Source organism: Doryrhamphus excisus, linkage group LG2 (genome assembly GCF_037039965.1).
Source record: "Doryrhamphus excisus strain RoL-2023G ecotype Guam linkage group LG2, RoL_Dexc_Guam_v1.1, whole genome shotgun sequence".
Classification (NCBI taxonomy): Eukaryota; Metazoa; Chordata; class Actinopteri; order Syngnathiformes; family Syngnathidae; genus Doryrhamphus; species Doryrhamphus excisus.
In genome coordinates this window covers 24,989,673-25,008,435 of record NC_136358.1, presented here as the reverse complement: position 1 = coordinate 25,008,435, position 18,763 = coordinate 24,989,673, and the positions used below count along the sequence as shown (strand labels likewise).

At 40.9% G+C, this 18,763-nt stretch overlaps 1 protein-coding gene across 3 annotated transcripts in view; it reads right to left on the bottom strand.

The window, feature by feature from the left end:
• Window positions 1–18,763, bottom strand: part of jmjd1cb (jumonji domain containing 1Cb) — a 95,808-nt gene that overhangs the window by 37,285 nt on the left and 39,760 nt on the right. For all 3 annotated transcript variants that reach the window (XR_013626492.1, XM_058061615.2, XM_058061616.2), the window contains exon 2: window positions 12,263–12,466. Coding sequence is in view for 2 of the 3 variants with exons in the window: in XM_058061615.2 (XP_057917598.2) it covers window positions 12,263–12,466 (204 nt within the window). In the remaining variant the exon portion in view is untranslated. The remainder of the gene's footprint in view (window positions 1–12,262; window positions 12,467–18,763) is intronic.

The window sequence follows — 18,763 nt, the reverse complement described above, 5'->3', positions numbered from 1 at the left end:
CCGTCCTGTGGTGTGTGTTACTCGGCAAAGTACAGCAAATCAAGCGCTCCTTTTCTGTTCTGTCTGAGCGACACAATCGTAGCGTGGATTGTGGGGGACATATTGATTGCTTCAAAGAAAGACACTTTAGGTGAGATTTGCACCAAATACTGCATTCTGCAACATCCACCTTCAACTCACCATGCCTCATCAGCTGCTTGAAACGCCAGCGGCGTTTTGAACGCCTAAGAAAATGCCTGCGCTGCTAAAGAATCACTAATATAAACACCATGACACCATGTTTTCACATTTGCGACTGAACTTTGTGTGCATGCGTTAAAACGTCCCTTCAATGTGTAACATCCTTTGCCCAACACGGCGAGATGCCTTTTAACTCCCTGTGATGGTGTTCATCAAACACGCTCTCTTCTATTGTAGAGTTGCATCATCACCTTTTTGTGCCGCGAGCAAAAAAAAAAGCAAAATACTTATAAATGTTATAGGGAGAGAGTAGTTGGTCTGGGAAAAAAATGTGCAAATACGACTTTGGTCGCAATTGCGTTCATTGTGACGTCATCTTTGGTTGGGACAAATCTACAGGTACACTTTGTCTAATCACCTTTGAGTCCCTTTCTTCTAGGTGTGTACACATTACATTTAAACCTTCATTTAAAAATAGAATATGTCTATAGAACTAATTACAATAATATTTTTTTTTTTTTTACAATAATCGAGCGACAACTGTACAGTGTTTTGGACCTTTTTCCATTTACAACAAAAACAAAAAGAATGCAGACCTTTTATAACAGAAAAGACACAAAGCGTGGATCGGGCCAGGGCCAATTTGGTTGCATGGGGGAGACAAATCTTTTTGTTTTGTCCTTGCGGCAATAAAGGTAAGCTAAAATTAAACATGCACAGATCAGCAGGAGGCAAGAGATTATAGTCGCTAGGCTCCATCTGCGTCGTGGGAGCAAGACAAGGAGAGAGCATAGGCTGGCTTGGTGGAGGTGGAACGTGTTGTAACGTTTGTTGACCCAGTTTTCCACTAACTAACTAACTAACTAAGCATTTCTCAGGAAGCAAAAATTACAGCAATAAAGCTTGGATATTGTAAGTATATTGTGAGTATATTTGGGAAAAACACACTGAATAAGGCAGAATTCAACTCACCGTTTATCGCCTTATTCAGCCAGTCGCATAAGCCTGCACTCTGGGATTATGATTATTAGCCGAATTAATAACGATAACCACAATTGCCGTGAATTGTACCGCAGCCGCCAACTGTACATACATAGGCCGCACTTAAGATATGAAACATGGGATATTTACAATCTCTTCCCAGACTCACTTGCTTAGTTTTTCAACCCTTTGGAGTTCAACATCTGGTGCAGTCCAACAGAATATATATAGTATAAGATCAATATGACTTCAAATGTGTCAGAGCAAAACACCATGGCTGCATAAGACTTCAAAAATATGTGATACTACTACTGGTATTAGCGTCCAATTGACTACAAAGTCACTACTTCCTGAATCGGCACTCAAATGTTCTTTTAGCCATAAATTAGCCACATCAGGGTTCAAAGTGTGACACAAAATTTATGGTACTGAAAATGAAACAGCGTGAGTATTCATCAATAAGCATTTATTTGGATATACAATAACTGTATCAAATATTACTTATGGATAGCGTGAAGAAATGTCTCATAGTTTGTGTGAACTCTGCTTCCAGCTGTCAAAATGCAATTTCTGGCGGAAGTAGACGTTAGGGTCGAGATGGTGATCACGGAGGCAACATACACACTTTGTTCTCATATCACAAACCGCAAGTGACCAGATGACTGTTGTGTGAATGTCTGCTGTTACTTCTGTGTGTGTGTATGTGCCTTACATGGTTGTGCAAAGTAGGCCACTGTTGCTAGGTAACAAAGTCTGTAGACAGAAGAGAAGCCAAGGATAATTCTGTAATTCATTCCACCCATTTTTTTTATATTTGTTTCATTGTATGTTGCCTTTCTCGTTGTCGCCACAGTGATGAAACCACTTCTACAAATCCTCCCTTTAAAAGCTTTACAGAGGAATTGAGACCAAAACAAAAATGTACAGTATAGAAACGACCAACCACCCCTGTCCAATAGCAACATTCATTCATTTTCTACCGCTTTTCCTGGAGCCTATCCCAGCTGTCTTTGGGCGAGAGGCGGGGTACACCCTGGACTGGTGGCCAGCCAATCACAGGGCACATATAGACAAACAACCATTCACACTCACATTCATACCTATGGACAATTTGGAGTCGCCAATTAACCTAGCATGTTTTTGGAATGTGGGAGGAAACCGGAGTACCCGGAGAAAACCCACGCATGCAAGGGGAGAATATGCAAACTCCATACAGAGATGGCCGAGGGTGGAATTGAACCCTGGTCTCCTAGCTCGACCGCCGTGCCGCCCAATAGCAACATTCATTCATTCATTCATTCATTTTCTACCGCTTTTTCCTCACGAGGGTCGTGGGGGTGCAGGAGCCTATCCCAGCTGTCTTCGGGCGAGAGGCAGGGTACACCCTGGACTGGTGGCCAGCCAATCACAGGGCACATATAGACAAACAACCATTCACACTCACATTCATACCTATGGACAATTTGGAGTGGCCAATTAACCTAGCGTGTTTTTGGAATGTGGGAGGAAACCGGAGTACCCGGAGAAAACCCATGCACGGGGGAGAACATACAAACTCCACACAGAGATGGCCGAGAGTGGAATTGAACCCTGGTCTCCTAGCTGTGAGGTCTGTACGTTAACCACTCGACAACCGTGCCGCCCCAATAGCAACATATTTTACTAAAATAAACTTACTGGGCATGCGTTGGTCGCCTTACAGACTCTTATTATAACACTCCTGTTACCTCAATCATTCAAGGATGGACTTTGAACTCTGTATCATTGTTGCATCATTAAAACTATACAATTTTTTGTCCATACAACAACTGTGCTTTTTGCTTCAAATGTTCGAATTCCAATACAAAGCACTCTCTCCACAAACAAAACGTGTTCATCCTTAACCTTGCACAGCCTGCTGGCTTCATAAGCCATGATCACAGAAACATACTTGTGTTTGGAGAAATGGAATCATGGAGGCAACCAGCAGTTAAATATGCCAGATTAAGGGTTCGTGTTTCAGTTCCACTTACACTGGAATGTCAAACAGTGCTTTCCAGAATGCTCGTTGACCTATGATTTGTTTGAATTGTTCTCCTCACAGAGTTTAAAAAAAAAAAAAGAATCCAGGAATGTCTGTGAACTGCGGTTATTAAACCTTATAAAACGTGCAGCGTTTTTGTCAGGTGTTGTGGCCCCTTCGTATGGCATTGGTCATTGAACGCAACATAGTGGTGTGTCGTGTGACATTGACACGTATGCATATGACTTGTGTATTTTCTATTCTTCCTTCCAACTTGTCTGTTTATGCTGTACGTAAAAGCAAAGAGGAGGGCTTTAATAATGTTGTTAGCTCTACGTGCATAATAATGGTTTGGTGCTGTTTGAGCTCCTGTAGTGGCGTTCATACCTGCACGCCGTGCCCATACATGTCATTTATTTATGGCATGCCTGAAAAGCATTAAGACTAGTTTGAGCATTGTTTGTTTTTCCACACACCTTCTTTATTTCCTGGTAAAGATTCAGAGGAAATGCAGCAAAATAACAAACATAGAATCACATTTCTATTGTGTTTTTATTCTCTACAGGAAAGAACAAAAGCAGCGTATGAATCATTGATCATCAAAATGTCGTGCTTGTTCGGAGGAGATATTAATAGCAAAAGAATAAGGCCGCATATCTACCTGTGTGTGCAGCCAGGTACAGAGGAAAAACTAAATTAGAATTCTGATAATCGCTTTCACACTGTCTACCAGGATTCATGAAATTACAGCTCCTTTCTCTCTCCTGTCTGCCTCTCAGAAAATAGGACAAGGGAGAACTCTGCCAAACAAGGTTGGTGTGTATCAGCGAGAGGCACTCAGCCAAAACAGCATGTAAGTACGTGTGTGTGTGTGTGTGTGAACTAAAAAGAGAGTGCCCCATTAGTTTTAATCCCCCTATGCCATTTGCCTTGGCTACAGAGGTGGGTTGCTGTAGCATGCAAGTCAATTCAGCATTTACATCTCCATACCATGTGCGGAGATATGTATACCAAATAGAGTCTTTGCAAGGTCTGAAATGGAAAACAAGAACACTACAGGTCTCCAATAATGTTAAAAACATATTAATATGGAATCCTACTTTCCTATAACCAATTAACAGTGATAAACGAGGGATGACTGTACATTGGTGAACTACAACAGAACATTTTCAGTGTTTGTTTTTGTTTTGTGAGCAAGACCATGTCTGTGTGATCTGTGTGAAAGAAGGACTTGGCACTATTCATTCATTCATTCATTTTCTACCTCTTTTTCCTCACGAGGGTCGCGGGGGTGCTGGAGCCTATCCCAGCTGTCTTCGGGCGAGAGGCGGGGTAGACAAACAACCATTCACACTCACATTCATACCTATGGACAATTTGGAGTCGTGTTTTTGGAATGTGGGAGGAAAACGCACGCATGCACAGGGAGAACATGCAAACTCCACACAGAGATGGCCGAGGGTGGAATCGAACCCTGGTCCTCCTAGCTGTGAGGTCTGCGCGCTAACCACTCGACCGCCGTGCCGCCCACTTGGCACTATTTTTAGCAAAAGATTTGAGTAATTTCGCTACTACATGTCCTTAGTGTTTCCATACATGGCATCCTCTTTCTTTACCTTCACGTCTACATACTCTCCTGTGCCCTTGGGGGGGTGTCTGGTCATTGGGATTCAATTTGTGCCTTTGACAGGATTCTACACTGAGCGTCTTTAATGAGTTCAGACAGCGCTCCGTGTTCCCAGAGTGAAATGATGTAATGTGTGGATCAGAGATGTAACCACCCCCCCCCCCCCTGCCACCCAACACACACACACACACACACACACACACATGCAGACAAGGTTAGGGTGAGCACAGTGGGTGTTGAGGGAACAATAGGCTGGCGTACGGAACATGCAGACTTTCAGGCTTCAAGGCTAAGGTCAAGACCAAGCTGACAAAAAAAGCAAAACTTCACTTTTTATTCCAAATTCATTGCTTTAATCCACACTTGTATTACATTTAGATCCTGCTTTTTATGCTTCATTTATGGTGCATGGAGGGACGTACAGTTTTGTGGCTTCACTATCACGTTTTGTAAAAAAATATATATTTAAAATATAATCTTGATAAATCATGCAGGATTGTGGTTGGACATGCCCTATTATCAGTCAGAAATATTCATATCGAATTAATTCATAATGATCATGTATAAGCATGAAAATGGCTAGATGAAGAAAAATACAAGGCATTCAGAAGACGCATTCAAAGGCTCTGTGAATGATATGTAGTATTCTACACTGGTCACTCTGTGTAATGGTTCAATGATCTCACAACAGGAGCCATGAACCCTAGTAAAAACACAAGCTACCACTGTACTAGTACTATTACTGCAGTAACCCATGCCAAACTCTGTCCAAGGTATCGTATTTATTACATTTACATTTATAGCAACATAAATGGCTTATGGTCTCTGATTATGTACACAATACAAGTGTAAAGGTGACTATAGGGGTGTTAGTTCATGTCTAAAGGGCTCTAATGTCAACCAACTGTGAACTGTTGCTGCGTGTTTGGTGGCCGCTTTGTGGTAACGTTCAAGAACAAATACTGCTGTATTTTTTTATTGAATACTACAATAATAGCTCAAAGTGTTTTTCTTTATACTGGTTGGCTGGCAGTTTGCCAAATTATGGTTGAAGATGAGGACTCTTCTAAATAAAAAGCTCTAGCCTAAACTGCGCCTCAGGGAATTTTGTTGCTTTTCATCCAGACATTAGACAACATAAACATGAATTAATTGCGTGGCTCACACTGATCTCCCTTTTGTTATTCCTGATCGGAGGTGTAATCCCTGTGACGTAATGACACTGCTCCCCCAAGAATGGAAAGTGAAAGTGGTGTAGAGACAGTTCTCGCCAACTCTGGCTACAAACTAAAGCGCCGTGGATTAACTAAAGCGCAGTACTCGCCTTGAAAGGAGAAGTATTGCTAAATATGTATGTTTTATAAATAGTCTTGAACCGAAAAGTGGAAATGAAACGCACAAGTACAGAGACTGGTACAGTTTTGATGGTTCCAGTGGATAAAATAACATCCCTATAGAGTCATTCGGTCAGTTTGCTTTTCATAGGTTTGATGACAAGGTGTCAGGGAGGCCGAAAGACGCCCCTGTGGCTAAGCTAACAGTCAAATAACCAGATAAGAGTTTTTTGTCGTAGTAAAGCAAAGGTGTTTTACATTCCTCCACATCTGCTCTACCAAAACCAAACCACTCCCATATTACAGCAGTACCGCCATGTCTGGCAGCAATTATTTATACCAGTATATAAAAATGACTACCCAACCCGACCAGGGACTGTCAATAAATTATATTGTGCTGAAGAGTTTCTGTTACAAAAAAATTGGGCGGCACAGCGGTCGAGTGGTTAGTGCGTAGACCTCACAGCTAGGAGACCAGGGTTCAATTCCACCCTCGGCCATCTCTGTGTGGAGTTTGCATGTTCTCTCCGTGCATGCATGGGTTTTCTCCGGGTACTCCGGTTTCCTCCCACATTCCAAAAACATGCTAGGTTAATTGGCGACTCCAAATTGTCCATAGGTATGAATGTGAGTGTCTATATGTGCCCTGTGATTGGCTGGCGACCAGTCCAGGGTGTACCCCGCCTCTCGCCCAAAGACAGCTGGGATAGGCTCCAGCACCCCCCGCGACCCTCGTGAGGAAAAGCGGTAGAAAATGAATGAATGAATGAAAAACACAAATTGATCTATAACCATGTCAAATGATTAGTTCTTCCCCTAAAAGCATTTTGCATGCTCATTTTTTCCGATTTTATCTTTTGCTGGATAAAGACCCAGACTCAGAGAGGTTTGTTCCAAAAGCCAAATGATATGTTGGTCATGCTGGGTAATAAAGCCCATTCAGCAATACGTTGGTTGCATTATTTTTTTAAAGCCGTGAGGATTCTAATTGACACGGCAGCCATTTTTATTCTAATAAAAGATGCCTGCTTGAGTAGCAAGATGCACACACACATTTCAATTTCACCTTTTCCATTGTGTTAATGCTTTGCATGTGTGTGCTTGACTACATGCGTGTTTGCTGACAGGGGCTTTCCATGAGCGAGTTATTCTACAGAGAGACAAATGACACTGTAAGCCGCCCATCACCCGACACCAACACACATGCTACACACTGCGTTCATGTAATCAAATGTAATGAGAGCAGAGCCGTTGACTGCTATATCATCATGGATCTTAATGACCAGTCACAGGCGGATGGGTTGATGAGGAGTCGAGAAGCCTGACATTTCATTGGGCGTTTTCTAGCGATTAGTGATGAAAGTCCACTACATCATGTGTGACAACAGCAAGTTCAGACCTACCACAGGTAACCTTTTCAATGCAGAGGATGCATTATTTATCTGGCTCTTTCAGTCTCATGCATTCTTTATAGTTTGTTTGGTTCTTAGCAGTCCAATTTGGACTGATATGGCTTTAAAACTGTTATCTAAGGATTGATATCAGTCTGATATCAGCAGGAAAAAGCACTGGATTATAAAGTACAAGCAGTCCGTACCAGTCCAGCACTCCTGATCACAACAGCAGCAGGAGCGATCCCAAAAAAGACAAGCACAAGTCCCCAGAGATGGCACAGAACCGTGGAAGTTCAAGACCATCCTGCATGTGAAGCTGCACCACACAAGATGCTGGGAAATAGAGCTGCAACAATTCAATGCTTAATCCAACCCAATTAATCGACAACTCCTTTGGTAATCAATTAATCTTTTTTTTTTTAATATCCTCTGATATCAGCCTCTCAAATGTGAATATTTAATTTATTTATTCATCCATGAAAGCAACCCTATTATCTTTGCCTTTTAGCCAAAACAAGACATTCAAACTTATTAGCGTGGACTTTGAAAAACAAAGACAGGCAGTTTTTCCTCTTTTCTGATACGTTATGGACCCAACCACTAATTGAGATGAAAGGTTTTTACTTCATGTACGGCCGAAGCCATTACTCCATTCACTGAAACATACTTCACATTAATAGACTAAGAAAACATAGATGATTATGATATTTGTATGCACATGTATGTCAGTTCAAATCTTCTATTTCTGAATAAAAGAGGCGGAAATTTAATTCATATTCAAATGGTTGATTGAATGATTAATGGGTTATTAAAATAATCGTTAGCTGCAGCCCTACTTTGAAGCTTATGAGCTTGTTTTGTAGACCAGGACAGCGCCACAGTGATACCAGTACTCCGTGTACGCAACCAGCCATCTGTTTGTTTGCTCTCTGTTGTGGTTGACCGCCCTTTTGTACTCTACTGGGCATGCATTGTGGGGCTGCTCATAGGTGTAGTAGTATATGAATATTCAAGAGTGTACTACCGATTTCTCTGGTAGTCACCTTAGATCAAAACATACAACACGTACAGCTACCAGAACACACACAGCTGGTTGCCTTTTCAAGGTAACACTGCCAACGTAGGAACACAACACAATCAGAATTACACTCTGTTCTCACGTTTTGCTCTGCAGTAACTGGTATGGTAGCTGAGAAGTATTAAAAAATATGCACGGTGCTATAATTTCAGGGTTTCTGCCACATGTAAATTGATCCCGACAAAAGCCATCACATCTTAAAAATGAAATGAAAACATTGTTTTCAAAGTACAACAATGTGTGAATGCTATATAGATACATATAGTGTATAGCCTATTATTATTATATACGTATACATATTGACCACAATTACTTCTAAATGAAATTTCAAAATATCTTCAAAATCTTTCACTATCATCCGTCTACCCTGTTTGCAGTAGCACATGTGCAACCACATAAAAGTATGTGCCCGTACTGCGTTAAAGAGGGGTACACCGTGCTCCTGATGAGTCCATAAAGTAGTCCATTGATGACCGCTTGGCACAGGCTATGCCTATCGATGCCAGAGTGTATGATCTCTCACTTTTAATTGCAGTTCCACTTATCTGGCATCTCTGTTTACACATTTTGCCTTTCTGACAGCAACTAGTTAGCTCATTGACTTTTTCCCTAATATTCCAATGTTATTCTCAGGAAAAAAAAATATTTTTACGTTTTAAGTATTTCAACTTTTCATTTTTACTGTTGTTTTTGTAGTTTTCTTGTTAAATTAAACATTTAGAATGTGCCACGAGCTAATAAACAGCCACAAGCTCCAAACGGCCCTTTGGACAAATCTGGGCTAGTTAAATAACAATAACCCTGACACCCTGACAAGACACACTGACCGTTGCTACACACTTTCAGAAACGTTCTTTCGCTTGGATGCATTAGCCGCATCATGCTACCCGAGGAAAAAACTGAATTTTAAACTTTTGACTGACAACTCCCCCTCGGCCCAAAGACAACCTTTTACCTGCTGCGGCACATTAGGCAATGGACATAAACAAAGTACATGGTACTACTAATAGTAGTATGTAGCAGAAATATAAAAAGGTCTGAAAGTACTGAATTGAAAACCTTATTTTTTTTTTTTTTACTGTGTTTTGTGTACTTTTGTGTATTACTCCCATCAGTCTACATGTTTAAGGACTATGGAGGGAAATTATCATCAGGCTAGAATCTGGTGTTCATTCGAGAAATGTTCATTAACAGGCAACATACCTCCCAAATAAACATGTACAATAATAAAAAAACAAAGTCACACTCGTGTGTGTGTGTGTGCGACGGATCACAAGGGTTTAGTTATGCAACAAAGAAATAAGCAAGCAAGCAATCTGCATGGGTTTGCATGCGTTTTTTTGTGTCTGCCTGCCTGGGGAGAACTCTTCTATAGTTAGTAGGGTTCAAAGCCCGTGCATGTTTCAGGTGGAAAATATGCATAATGTCTCAATAGCAATACAATAGCCACACAGTATCTGTTTATTATTTACAGTATGTCGGAGATATCTATTATTATGGTAACTATAGGGTAATACTAAAGCTAAAAGTCCCTATAGAAGTCTAGAAGATTCTAATAATGTTTACTAAATATGGTTTTAAGCAGGTTTTCTTGGCTCCTAGTATGAAAATATTCCGTTTATTAATATTGACTCCTATTTTGCGGAAATTGGAACCAATTAACTGCGATGAATGAGGGACGACTGTACTGCTAAAAATTTGGACACACTAAGTAAAGCTTCAGTTTCTTCATTTCCCATCTACCGGTGTGAATGCATTTGCGATGGTTTAGAGATTTGCTGTTGCTATGGCAACAACACCGCCAAGGCGCTGATCAAACAAACGAGAGAGAACAAATCCAAGTGAAGGAGTCAGAGGAGAGGAAAACAAGCAGGGGGAAAAAAACGTGTGTAAGACTCTGAACTCTTATCTCCAATGGATGTACCAGATGGCGCTGTACACACGGCTATTACATAATCAAAACAGTGAGCCACATTTCCATGCAGACACTCTCAGCCGCTGTCAGGCACACACACACACACACACACACACACACCCAAAACATGGACACTTCCCAGACTGAACAAAATATCATCAGCGCAAAAGCCTAATCATTGAGTTCCAAGACACAAACACCAGCGTGGTCTCGCATAGATCAGCCATACATCCCTACCAACAGCAGCAACACGGAATATCATTCAAAACACGTGCACAGATGTGACGTTAATAGTCCTACTTCAACCACAACGTCACCACAGCAAAGCACACAAGCGTACGATACGATACTGTATGTGTGTCAGATATTAGAATAAGCTTCATCCAAGTAGAAGCAAAACATACACTGTCTACATTATAGCCGTGTTGTAATCTTATGCTATTTATTCACAACAATGGGTGTGGCCCGGGGGCCATTTGTAGCCCGCATATTTTTTTTTTTTTTTTACATTGACCCGCGGCACATTCCAAGAATATAATTTAACAAAATACCTAAAGAAAGAAGCTGCCATCTAAATAGCGTTGTAATAGTATGAGGAAAAACATCGCCCCTTATAACGATTGGGTCAGGAGCCAATTAAATGTGACAAACAAGGGATTACTATATTATACATACTATATTTTCCAGAATATATGTAAGTCACTCCAGAGTATAAGTCACATCAGTAAAAAAAAAAAAGTGCCATGAAGAGGAAAAAAAACATAAAAGTCACATTGGACTGTAAATCCCATTCAGGTAGAATAAATAAAATCAATCAGTAATAAATAAATATAATAATAATAATAAAATAATAATAATAAAAACTTAAGAAACCACATATAGTTGGTGGGTAGACAAATTATTTTTTCAGATTAAAATGAACAGAGCATTATTAGAGCCCTGTAGACATGACAAAACACGACTATAGTCACATTTATACTCTTTTTATTTACAACATATTGTGCAACTGCAGGGTCTTGAGACACATGCTAACTCGCAAACTAGAGAGCTAGCGACCTAAACGGTAGCCTCCAAGTTATTTCCTTTAAACTTAAAAAAAGCCCAAAACTTACCACTTCCACACGGATAGGGAGGATAACTATTAACAGTTATTTAACCTTTAACATGAACATTAATCAAACGTAATAATTTTTTCTGGGTACATGATACCATACAGCATCCATATCAAACTTGCGCGGGCCCGCACTAAGATTAAACTTTCAGGGGGCCTGAAACTAGTGTCCTGCGGGCCACATTTGGCCCGCGGGCCGCGTGTTTGGGACCCCTGGTCTCAATGAACAAAACAAGCAGGTGAGTCCCACAAGGACGACACATGCAAGTTCACCGAGCTCTCAATCTCATTCAACATCAATGAATAGTTATCACAAGCTGTTGATGGCAATATTCATTCCTTGGTTCATGCCAGCCGGTATGAATTAACATATCAAATCATGTTAAATCACAAGACTATCCAAACTATAAAAAAGTGTGACTTATAATCTGAACAATATAGAAACTTGATTCACTGCTTGACTGAGCTCCTAACAATGTAAACAATGTCAATTGTGAAATTCTCCTCTATAGTCAATGAGTACATTTAAAACTTCCCTCATTTTAAAGCGAAACACAAGTGCAGCTCTTCTCACATTTCTCTACATGTAAACATACCCGCATATACAGTACACCGCGTAACCAGCAAACAGAGTTCTTACCAGGGCAGGCCAGTGTATGTGCTTAGCCTTGGTTCCCTGCAGCAGGCCTCCTGCTCCCCCACCAGCTCCTGTTCCTCCTGCTACGGTTCCTTCCTTCCTCTTGGCCCAGACCAGCTGGTGCTCAAGTAGAAACAGCTGGAAATCCTCATAGACCTTCACCCACTCCCTCTTCTCCCATTCCTGGTCATCAAACTCCACGTATACCTGTGAAACACAACACAAATTGTAACGAGTCGTCAAGGTTGCATGTAGCTGCTGTGTTTCATTGGTAAACATTCAAGTCACATGATGCAAAAACAGCATGACTGACAGCATAAAAGAGGATGCTGGGGTGAAACTGAAGAATCAACAAAAAGGCACTTTGGTGGAGGAGCGGTTTCATGGCAAATGTTATAGAATGCCATAAATGCATCTGGGTTATCAGACCAGGTGGAATAAAGTATTTGTGACCATAAACGTAGAAATCTATTTTATCCATTTAAAAGATTGTTGGTGTTTTTTGGTGTTTTTTTTTTTTAAAGACTTTATAGTCAAAAATAGGTGTGCCCCATCACATGCTTTGTAACCACCCACAGCTGTTTTTCTCTCTTTAGAACACGGAGAAAAGAGAAAGACACGTGTGGTCATGGACAAAAATTACACAAAAAAGTGCAGTTTTCCTTTAACAAGTCACGTCATCTCGGTTTGTATGTACATAAGAAGGAAAACAATTGGCATGGTTCAGAACTTAAAGACCTCATAAAGAAAGCCAATGACAGACAGGACTCTCATTACGACTCTGAAATTACCATTTTTTTTTAAGTACTACCGCTATTGCTACTACATGTTGTCCGCCCCTTCAGCAACTAACATAATAACCAGATTTAGGAAGTTTCCAACAGTCCATGTTTATTTGCAGTTTTTTGAAGTAATTGCCACAATACAATATTATTGTCCGTACTGTATAATCCGTACAAAAGCTGTCTCTGTAGTTGGATCCTGTAAGCCATTGGATCCTCCCCACAGTCACTCCATGTTCCCTCATTTATGGGCCTATATAACTCTCCCCCTCCCCCATGTCTCCCATCCATAAGCAGCAGAGAGAGGAAGCTTGCAGCAGGGATCAACGGGTGCATCTCTCCTCAGTCACCCCCCCCCCCCCCCCTCTCTCTCTGCTGTAATGCACTACTGCAGTCAAAGCAGTGATCACTCTTAGGGCCTGCAGACAGAAGCTCAGTCTGTCCCTTTGTTTATTATTGCCGCTACCTCTCCCGCAGTTTATCACGACACTCATCTATCCTTCAACTGCGTGTCGGTCTGCACATCACACCCTTCGTCTCCATCTGTGCCCAATACCGAGGAATTACTCTCTTGTTTCAGTTGCATTAGTAAATACCTGGACATACACTGATCTTAATTCATGAGGGATGGATGCCTTTGTGTACGTGTGTGTGTGTGTGTGTGTCTGTGGTCCTTATAGCAACAACTCATCAGAATTAATCCAGCAATTTCCAAAACTAAACATAATAATATTCCCCATCGGGCAACTTTGCACTTTGGAATGCCATACTGCCAAGAGTTTTTTTTAAAAGCGGTTCTTGTTGGGTGTTGGTAAAACACAGACTGCGTAATTCCGGTGGTAATTTGCAAACCAATCCTTGCAAATCTTGAAATTGACCAATTAGAATCGTTTATTTAGCGGTCCGCAATCCACAGTCCGCGTTTTACCCACACCCGTTCTTGTTCGCGATCAACCAATCAGCGATGGTTTGACTAGGAAAAACATCTATCATGGCGTCCCTGCCAACATGGTCTAATTCTTCAACAACTTCTGAAGGAAAAAACCAAAAAGTGATGAAACAGTGCCTCCTAAACAAAGTATTTTATTAGCGGCAGCCAATCAAACGATGGCACAGGTGAGTGAATCACATTGCTGTGACAATTTGAAGTAATCACAATGAAACACCACCGATTAGATCCAATAGTGCTGATTTTGCACAAGCTACAAAATCTAGCGCTTCCATTTCTCTGTGTATTTTTCTCACCTTTGCTTCACAAATTTTTTTCTGGATTAAAAACACTTCACTAGTACACAAATGTGTCTATTCAATAATGTTTCATTGTGGTGCACAACTTATGAATATCACTGTTTACTACGACTACGATGTGTAAGGTAGTATGGCATGCCATGTTAACATACATCAAAATTTTTCAGACATTCCTCCAAATACAATGCATCAGTACTATTATCTGATGAATTATCAGCATATATTGATATATGATATCATTATGGCAGTCTTTTCATTTTACATGGGGCAAGTTTGGTCAAGTAGTTCTCACCTTAAGGATTCCCCATGGGGAAGTCATTTTTGTTTTTAATGTAGAGCCCTGATATTTTAATAAATGGTATGTTTTTTTTCCCCACAAACCATGTCTAACAGTGTGTGCAACACGGCTAGTTAAAAAGTAGCTAATCAGGAAAGTCATTCAACGCTGTTCTCCTCCTCTTGGGGAGTAAAACCATTCGACTTCCTCTGTGTCGGAACCAAACCGCCCTTCAATTCCCACACCACAGCAGTCTCTCTCCGTCCTCGGTTGTCACAAATTAGGCCACAAATTAGGCGCATCACTGTATAAACCACAGGGTTCTTCTACGTGTGAGAAAAAGGTAGCGCGTATATACTAGAAATTAAGATTAAGATATGCCTTTATTCGTCCCTCAGTGGGGAAATTTGTATTGCACAGCAGCAAGAGTACAGAGTCAGTTAAGCAGTACAAAATACACAATATAGAAAATAAACAATATAAACAACCCAAGTATTAACAAAATCAATTCAGTTATATACAAGTTATATACAATACAGTATGTAGATAATATGAAACGAGATGAGATATATGACCAGTCTATACACTGAGATCTTGTTAGAGAGTTAATATGAGGCATTATGGAAATACTTCACATAGAACTTAGTATATTGCATTTAGAGCCCTTAATATTGCACATGGAGGTATAGATATTATTATATCAGATATTGCACAGTGAATTACTCTATATCCATAAGCCCACACTACTACTGTACTGGCATAACTCCGGCTGGATGTTTCACCACCAACATTGGTAAGTTAAATGGCACGTACACAGCTTTTCACCATAGTCCATTAATGTTATATTCATTGTAGCTGGCCATTTGAAGAAAAGTTGAAGGTTTTGAAGGTAGTCCTCCTCCTTCCTGCTGATGTTAAACTTCACGGCAGGCTACAGCAATTGGCATTTCCTGGTTTGTTCCTGAGCATCCGAACCGATTTCCTTTCATGTAGATGGTAAGGTACGGTTCTTCTTGCAGAGCAAAGTGGTGACAAAACCAAATACTACATTTGAACTGATGCGCTGGAAATCTGCGGTTGTTTAGATGATGTATAACTTGTATGACTAATCCAGATTAATACCAATACATCTAAGTTGTATTGTTCCATTTCTGAAGAAGCACCAATAATATAAATCCAAAATTAGTAAGCGTTTCAAGCCCAAAGCAAATGTATGTAAGCTTTAGACTCGAACTGTAGCCATGCTTTGTAAGGAAAATCACTGCACAAACCTTTAACTTAGATTACCGATAAATATTTCCATCAAGGACGGTAATCCCATTGAGACCACAACCTCCGACCTGGTAGAAGGCCCATCTGCTAGGCTCTTGTCCCTCGTAACAAAAACATGTTACAGAGTCAAGACAGATGCTGTAGTTTACCAGTTTTACCACTAATGAACAAAGGATGGATAGTACCCATCAGCCATCTTCGCACCTCTTTCATTCCCAAGAGGTTTGGGTAACATCTGTCCTTTGTTTGCGTTCATTACCAGCTTGCTGAGCGTTACAATACAGTATTCAAAGTTCAGGGTGAATTCCTTATAGTTTTGTAAAGTCCACTCCGTAAGGTGTCATGTCTATCAGATCAACATAAGCCTGACACTGCGAAAAGAGATTGTACTATTGAGTACTTCACACTGTAAACAACACTCCTCCTCTCCCTTTTCAGTGGAAGACAGTGTAACACAAAATACATATAATATATAATAATATACCACATTCAAAGAATTATAACATTATAGTACATGTAAACAGTGTGTTACTGTAGGGGAAGAATGAACAGCATGGAGTACAAATATAGTAGTGCAGATATACAGGAAGTGGACAGGAATACTTGCCATACTTACTAATATACTGCACATGGTCAGAGCATTGCACAAGAGAAAAATGTATTGATTGGTTGCCTTGGTTACAGAGTGTCATTGAAGGGAGATGATGGCTCTGGGGAGGAAACTGCTTTCTAGTCTTTGTGTGTTCAAGTTCATGTACATCTAAAAAGGATGTCAACAAAAACAACTCCAATGCAGTTGTACCCTCACATCTGACAAAGCAAATACTGTGCACTTTACTCAACAGCGAGCCAAACCAGACACCCTAACTGCAATACTGCAATACTGTTCCAATTTGTCTTTTCAAATGTGTCATTTTTGGGAGTGTTACGATACAAAATATTGGCTCTACAAGATGAGATTAATATTACTTTTAGGAAAAGTACAATGAAACATATCAAATATACGACAATATCTTACAGTCTACTCATTTCTACTACGTTACACTCTTCTGCACTCTGTGTGTGTATAAAGCCATCCCCGCCTCCACCCGCCGAACCAAAGTCAACGTATGACCGATAAAAGGGCTCTCACTCCATTCATGCTGTTGTTCTATGGAACAAACGATGCTCTTCCTGCCTCTTTGGAACAGACACACATATGAAAATATACTGATCCTATACCGAAATTATCGAGTTAATTCATTTAACTTAACGTCCCAGGCCAAGATGTCAGGTTTTTATCTTGCGGGATCTTGTGTAATGCATTCATTCATTTATTCATTCATTCATTTTCTACCGCTTTTTCTTCACGAGGGTCGCAGGGGGTGCTGGAGCCTATCCCAGCTGTCTTCGGGCGAGAGGCGGGGTACACTCTTGACTGGTGGCCAGCCAATCACAGGGCAAATATAGACAAACAACCATTCACACTCACATTCATACCTATGGACAATTTGCCTAGCACGTTTTTGGAATGTGGGAGGAAACCGGAGTACCCGGAGAGAACCCACGCATGCACGGGGAGAATATGCAAACTCCATACAGAGATGGCAGAGGGTGGAATTGAACCCTGGTCTCCTAGCTGTGAGGTCTGCACGCTAACCACTAGACCGCCGTGCCGCCACTCATCTCACTGAATGATCTCGTAATTGTTACAACTAAATATCAGACATTTCATACAGGCAACGTGAATGCTGTCATTTTTCGGATTGATTTATTGACTTGATATAGTCTTCGCTCGGCACGCCTTGTTGCAGTCATTTCACTTTGAGGGCTTTCACTGGTCACACAAACCCTGCATCCAGTTAAGAAGACGTGCACACGCAACAAGAAGAAGAAACTGAGTCTGTTGCTATAGTAACTGGAGGCAGCAGAGAGCAATAGCGTATCACTCTCACACACACACACACACACACTCCTGAATCAGTACGCATGGTCCGTCCATAGTGAGCAGGTACAAGAGAGACAGGGAGAACAAAGGAGAGAATTTGATATGAACAATGTGACTTGAGAGGAAAGCAGTAAGATCACATCCTGTGATAAAAAAAAAAACAGATGATCCATCACTACCATTACACAATCTATGCTGTCTATTATCTATTACGCTTTTCATTGATTTCATGTTGTACCTTTCTCTACCACGTACAGAAAAGGTATTTTGGATGGAATTCCGGGACTTCACATTGAACATATGAATCCTACTAATACACACCTAATTTTAATCAGGGTTTCCGACCAGAATGAAGTGTGGAATTGATCATGGAGATTTCAGCAGACAGAGAGATGGAACTACGGTAACAGCTCTATTGCAGGCATCTCTTAAATCTATATTCTGGGGCATGTTTCTCTCTGTCTATTTAAAAAGGCCCATTTTACTGCTCTGTCTGCATTGGATGTTTGCTTTCAGGCCTCGTGTTCATTGGCTACGAGGAGCCTGTAGTGCAGCCAGCCAGAAAGCCGCTCTGCAGTCGTTAGTGATGGGCAGATTATACACCACTGCACTGTTGCAGACATGCTCTCGTAAATGTAACAGGGTCAAAGCGCAGGAACTGGTTAATACATCAGCATGAGAAAGTCCACAGTGTGGAGTGGGAGAGTGGGAGAGTGAGAGAATGGCCGTACAAGACGACTGTATGGTTGACACGGTAAGGTCATCAATCATAATGTTGTCATATTATGGATATTTTAAGGATCTTTAAACAAGGACATCCAGCTAGCACTGTACTCTGCTATGACTATTAGACAGTAACATACTTGGCATCCTCAGAGGGAACACGTATGTACTGGACTTTCTTAGGTCATTCAACGCATCGCAACTGGACTGTTCAGTTGTCTGAGATGGGTGAGACTGGGTGGGACAAACACGAGTCCGTCAGATTAGATAGGACA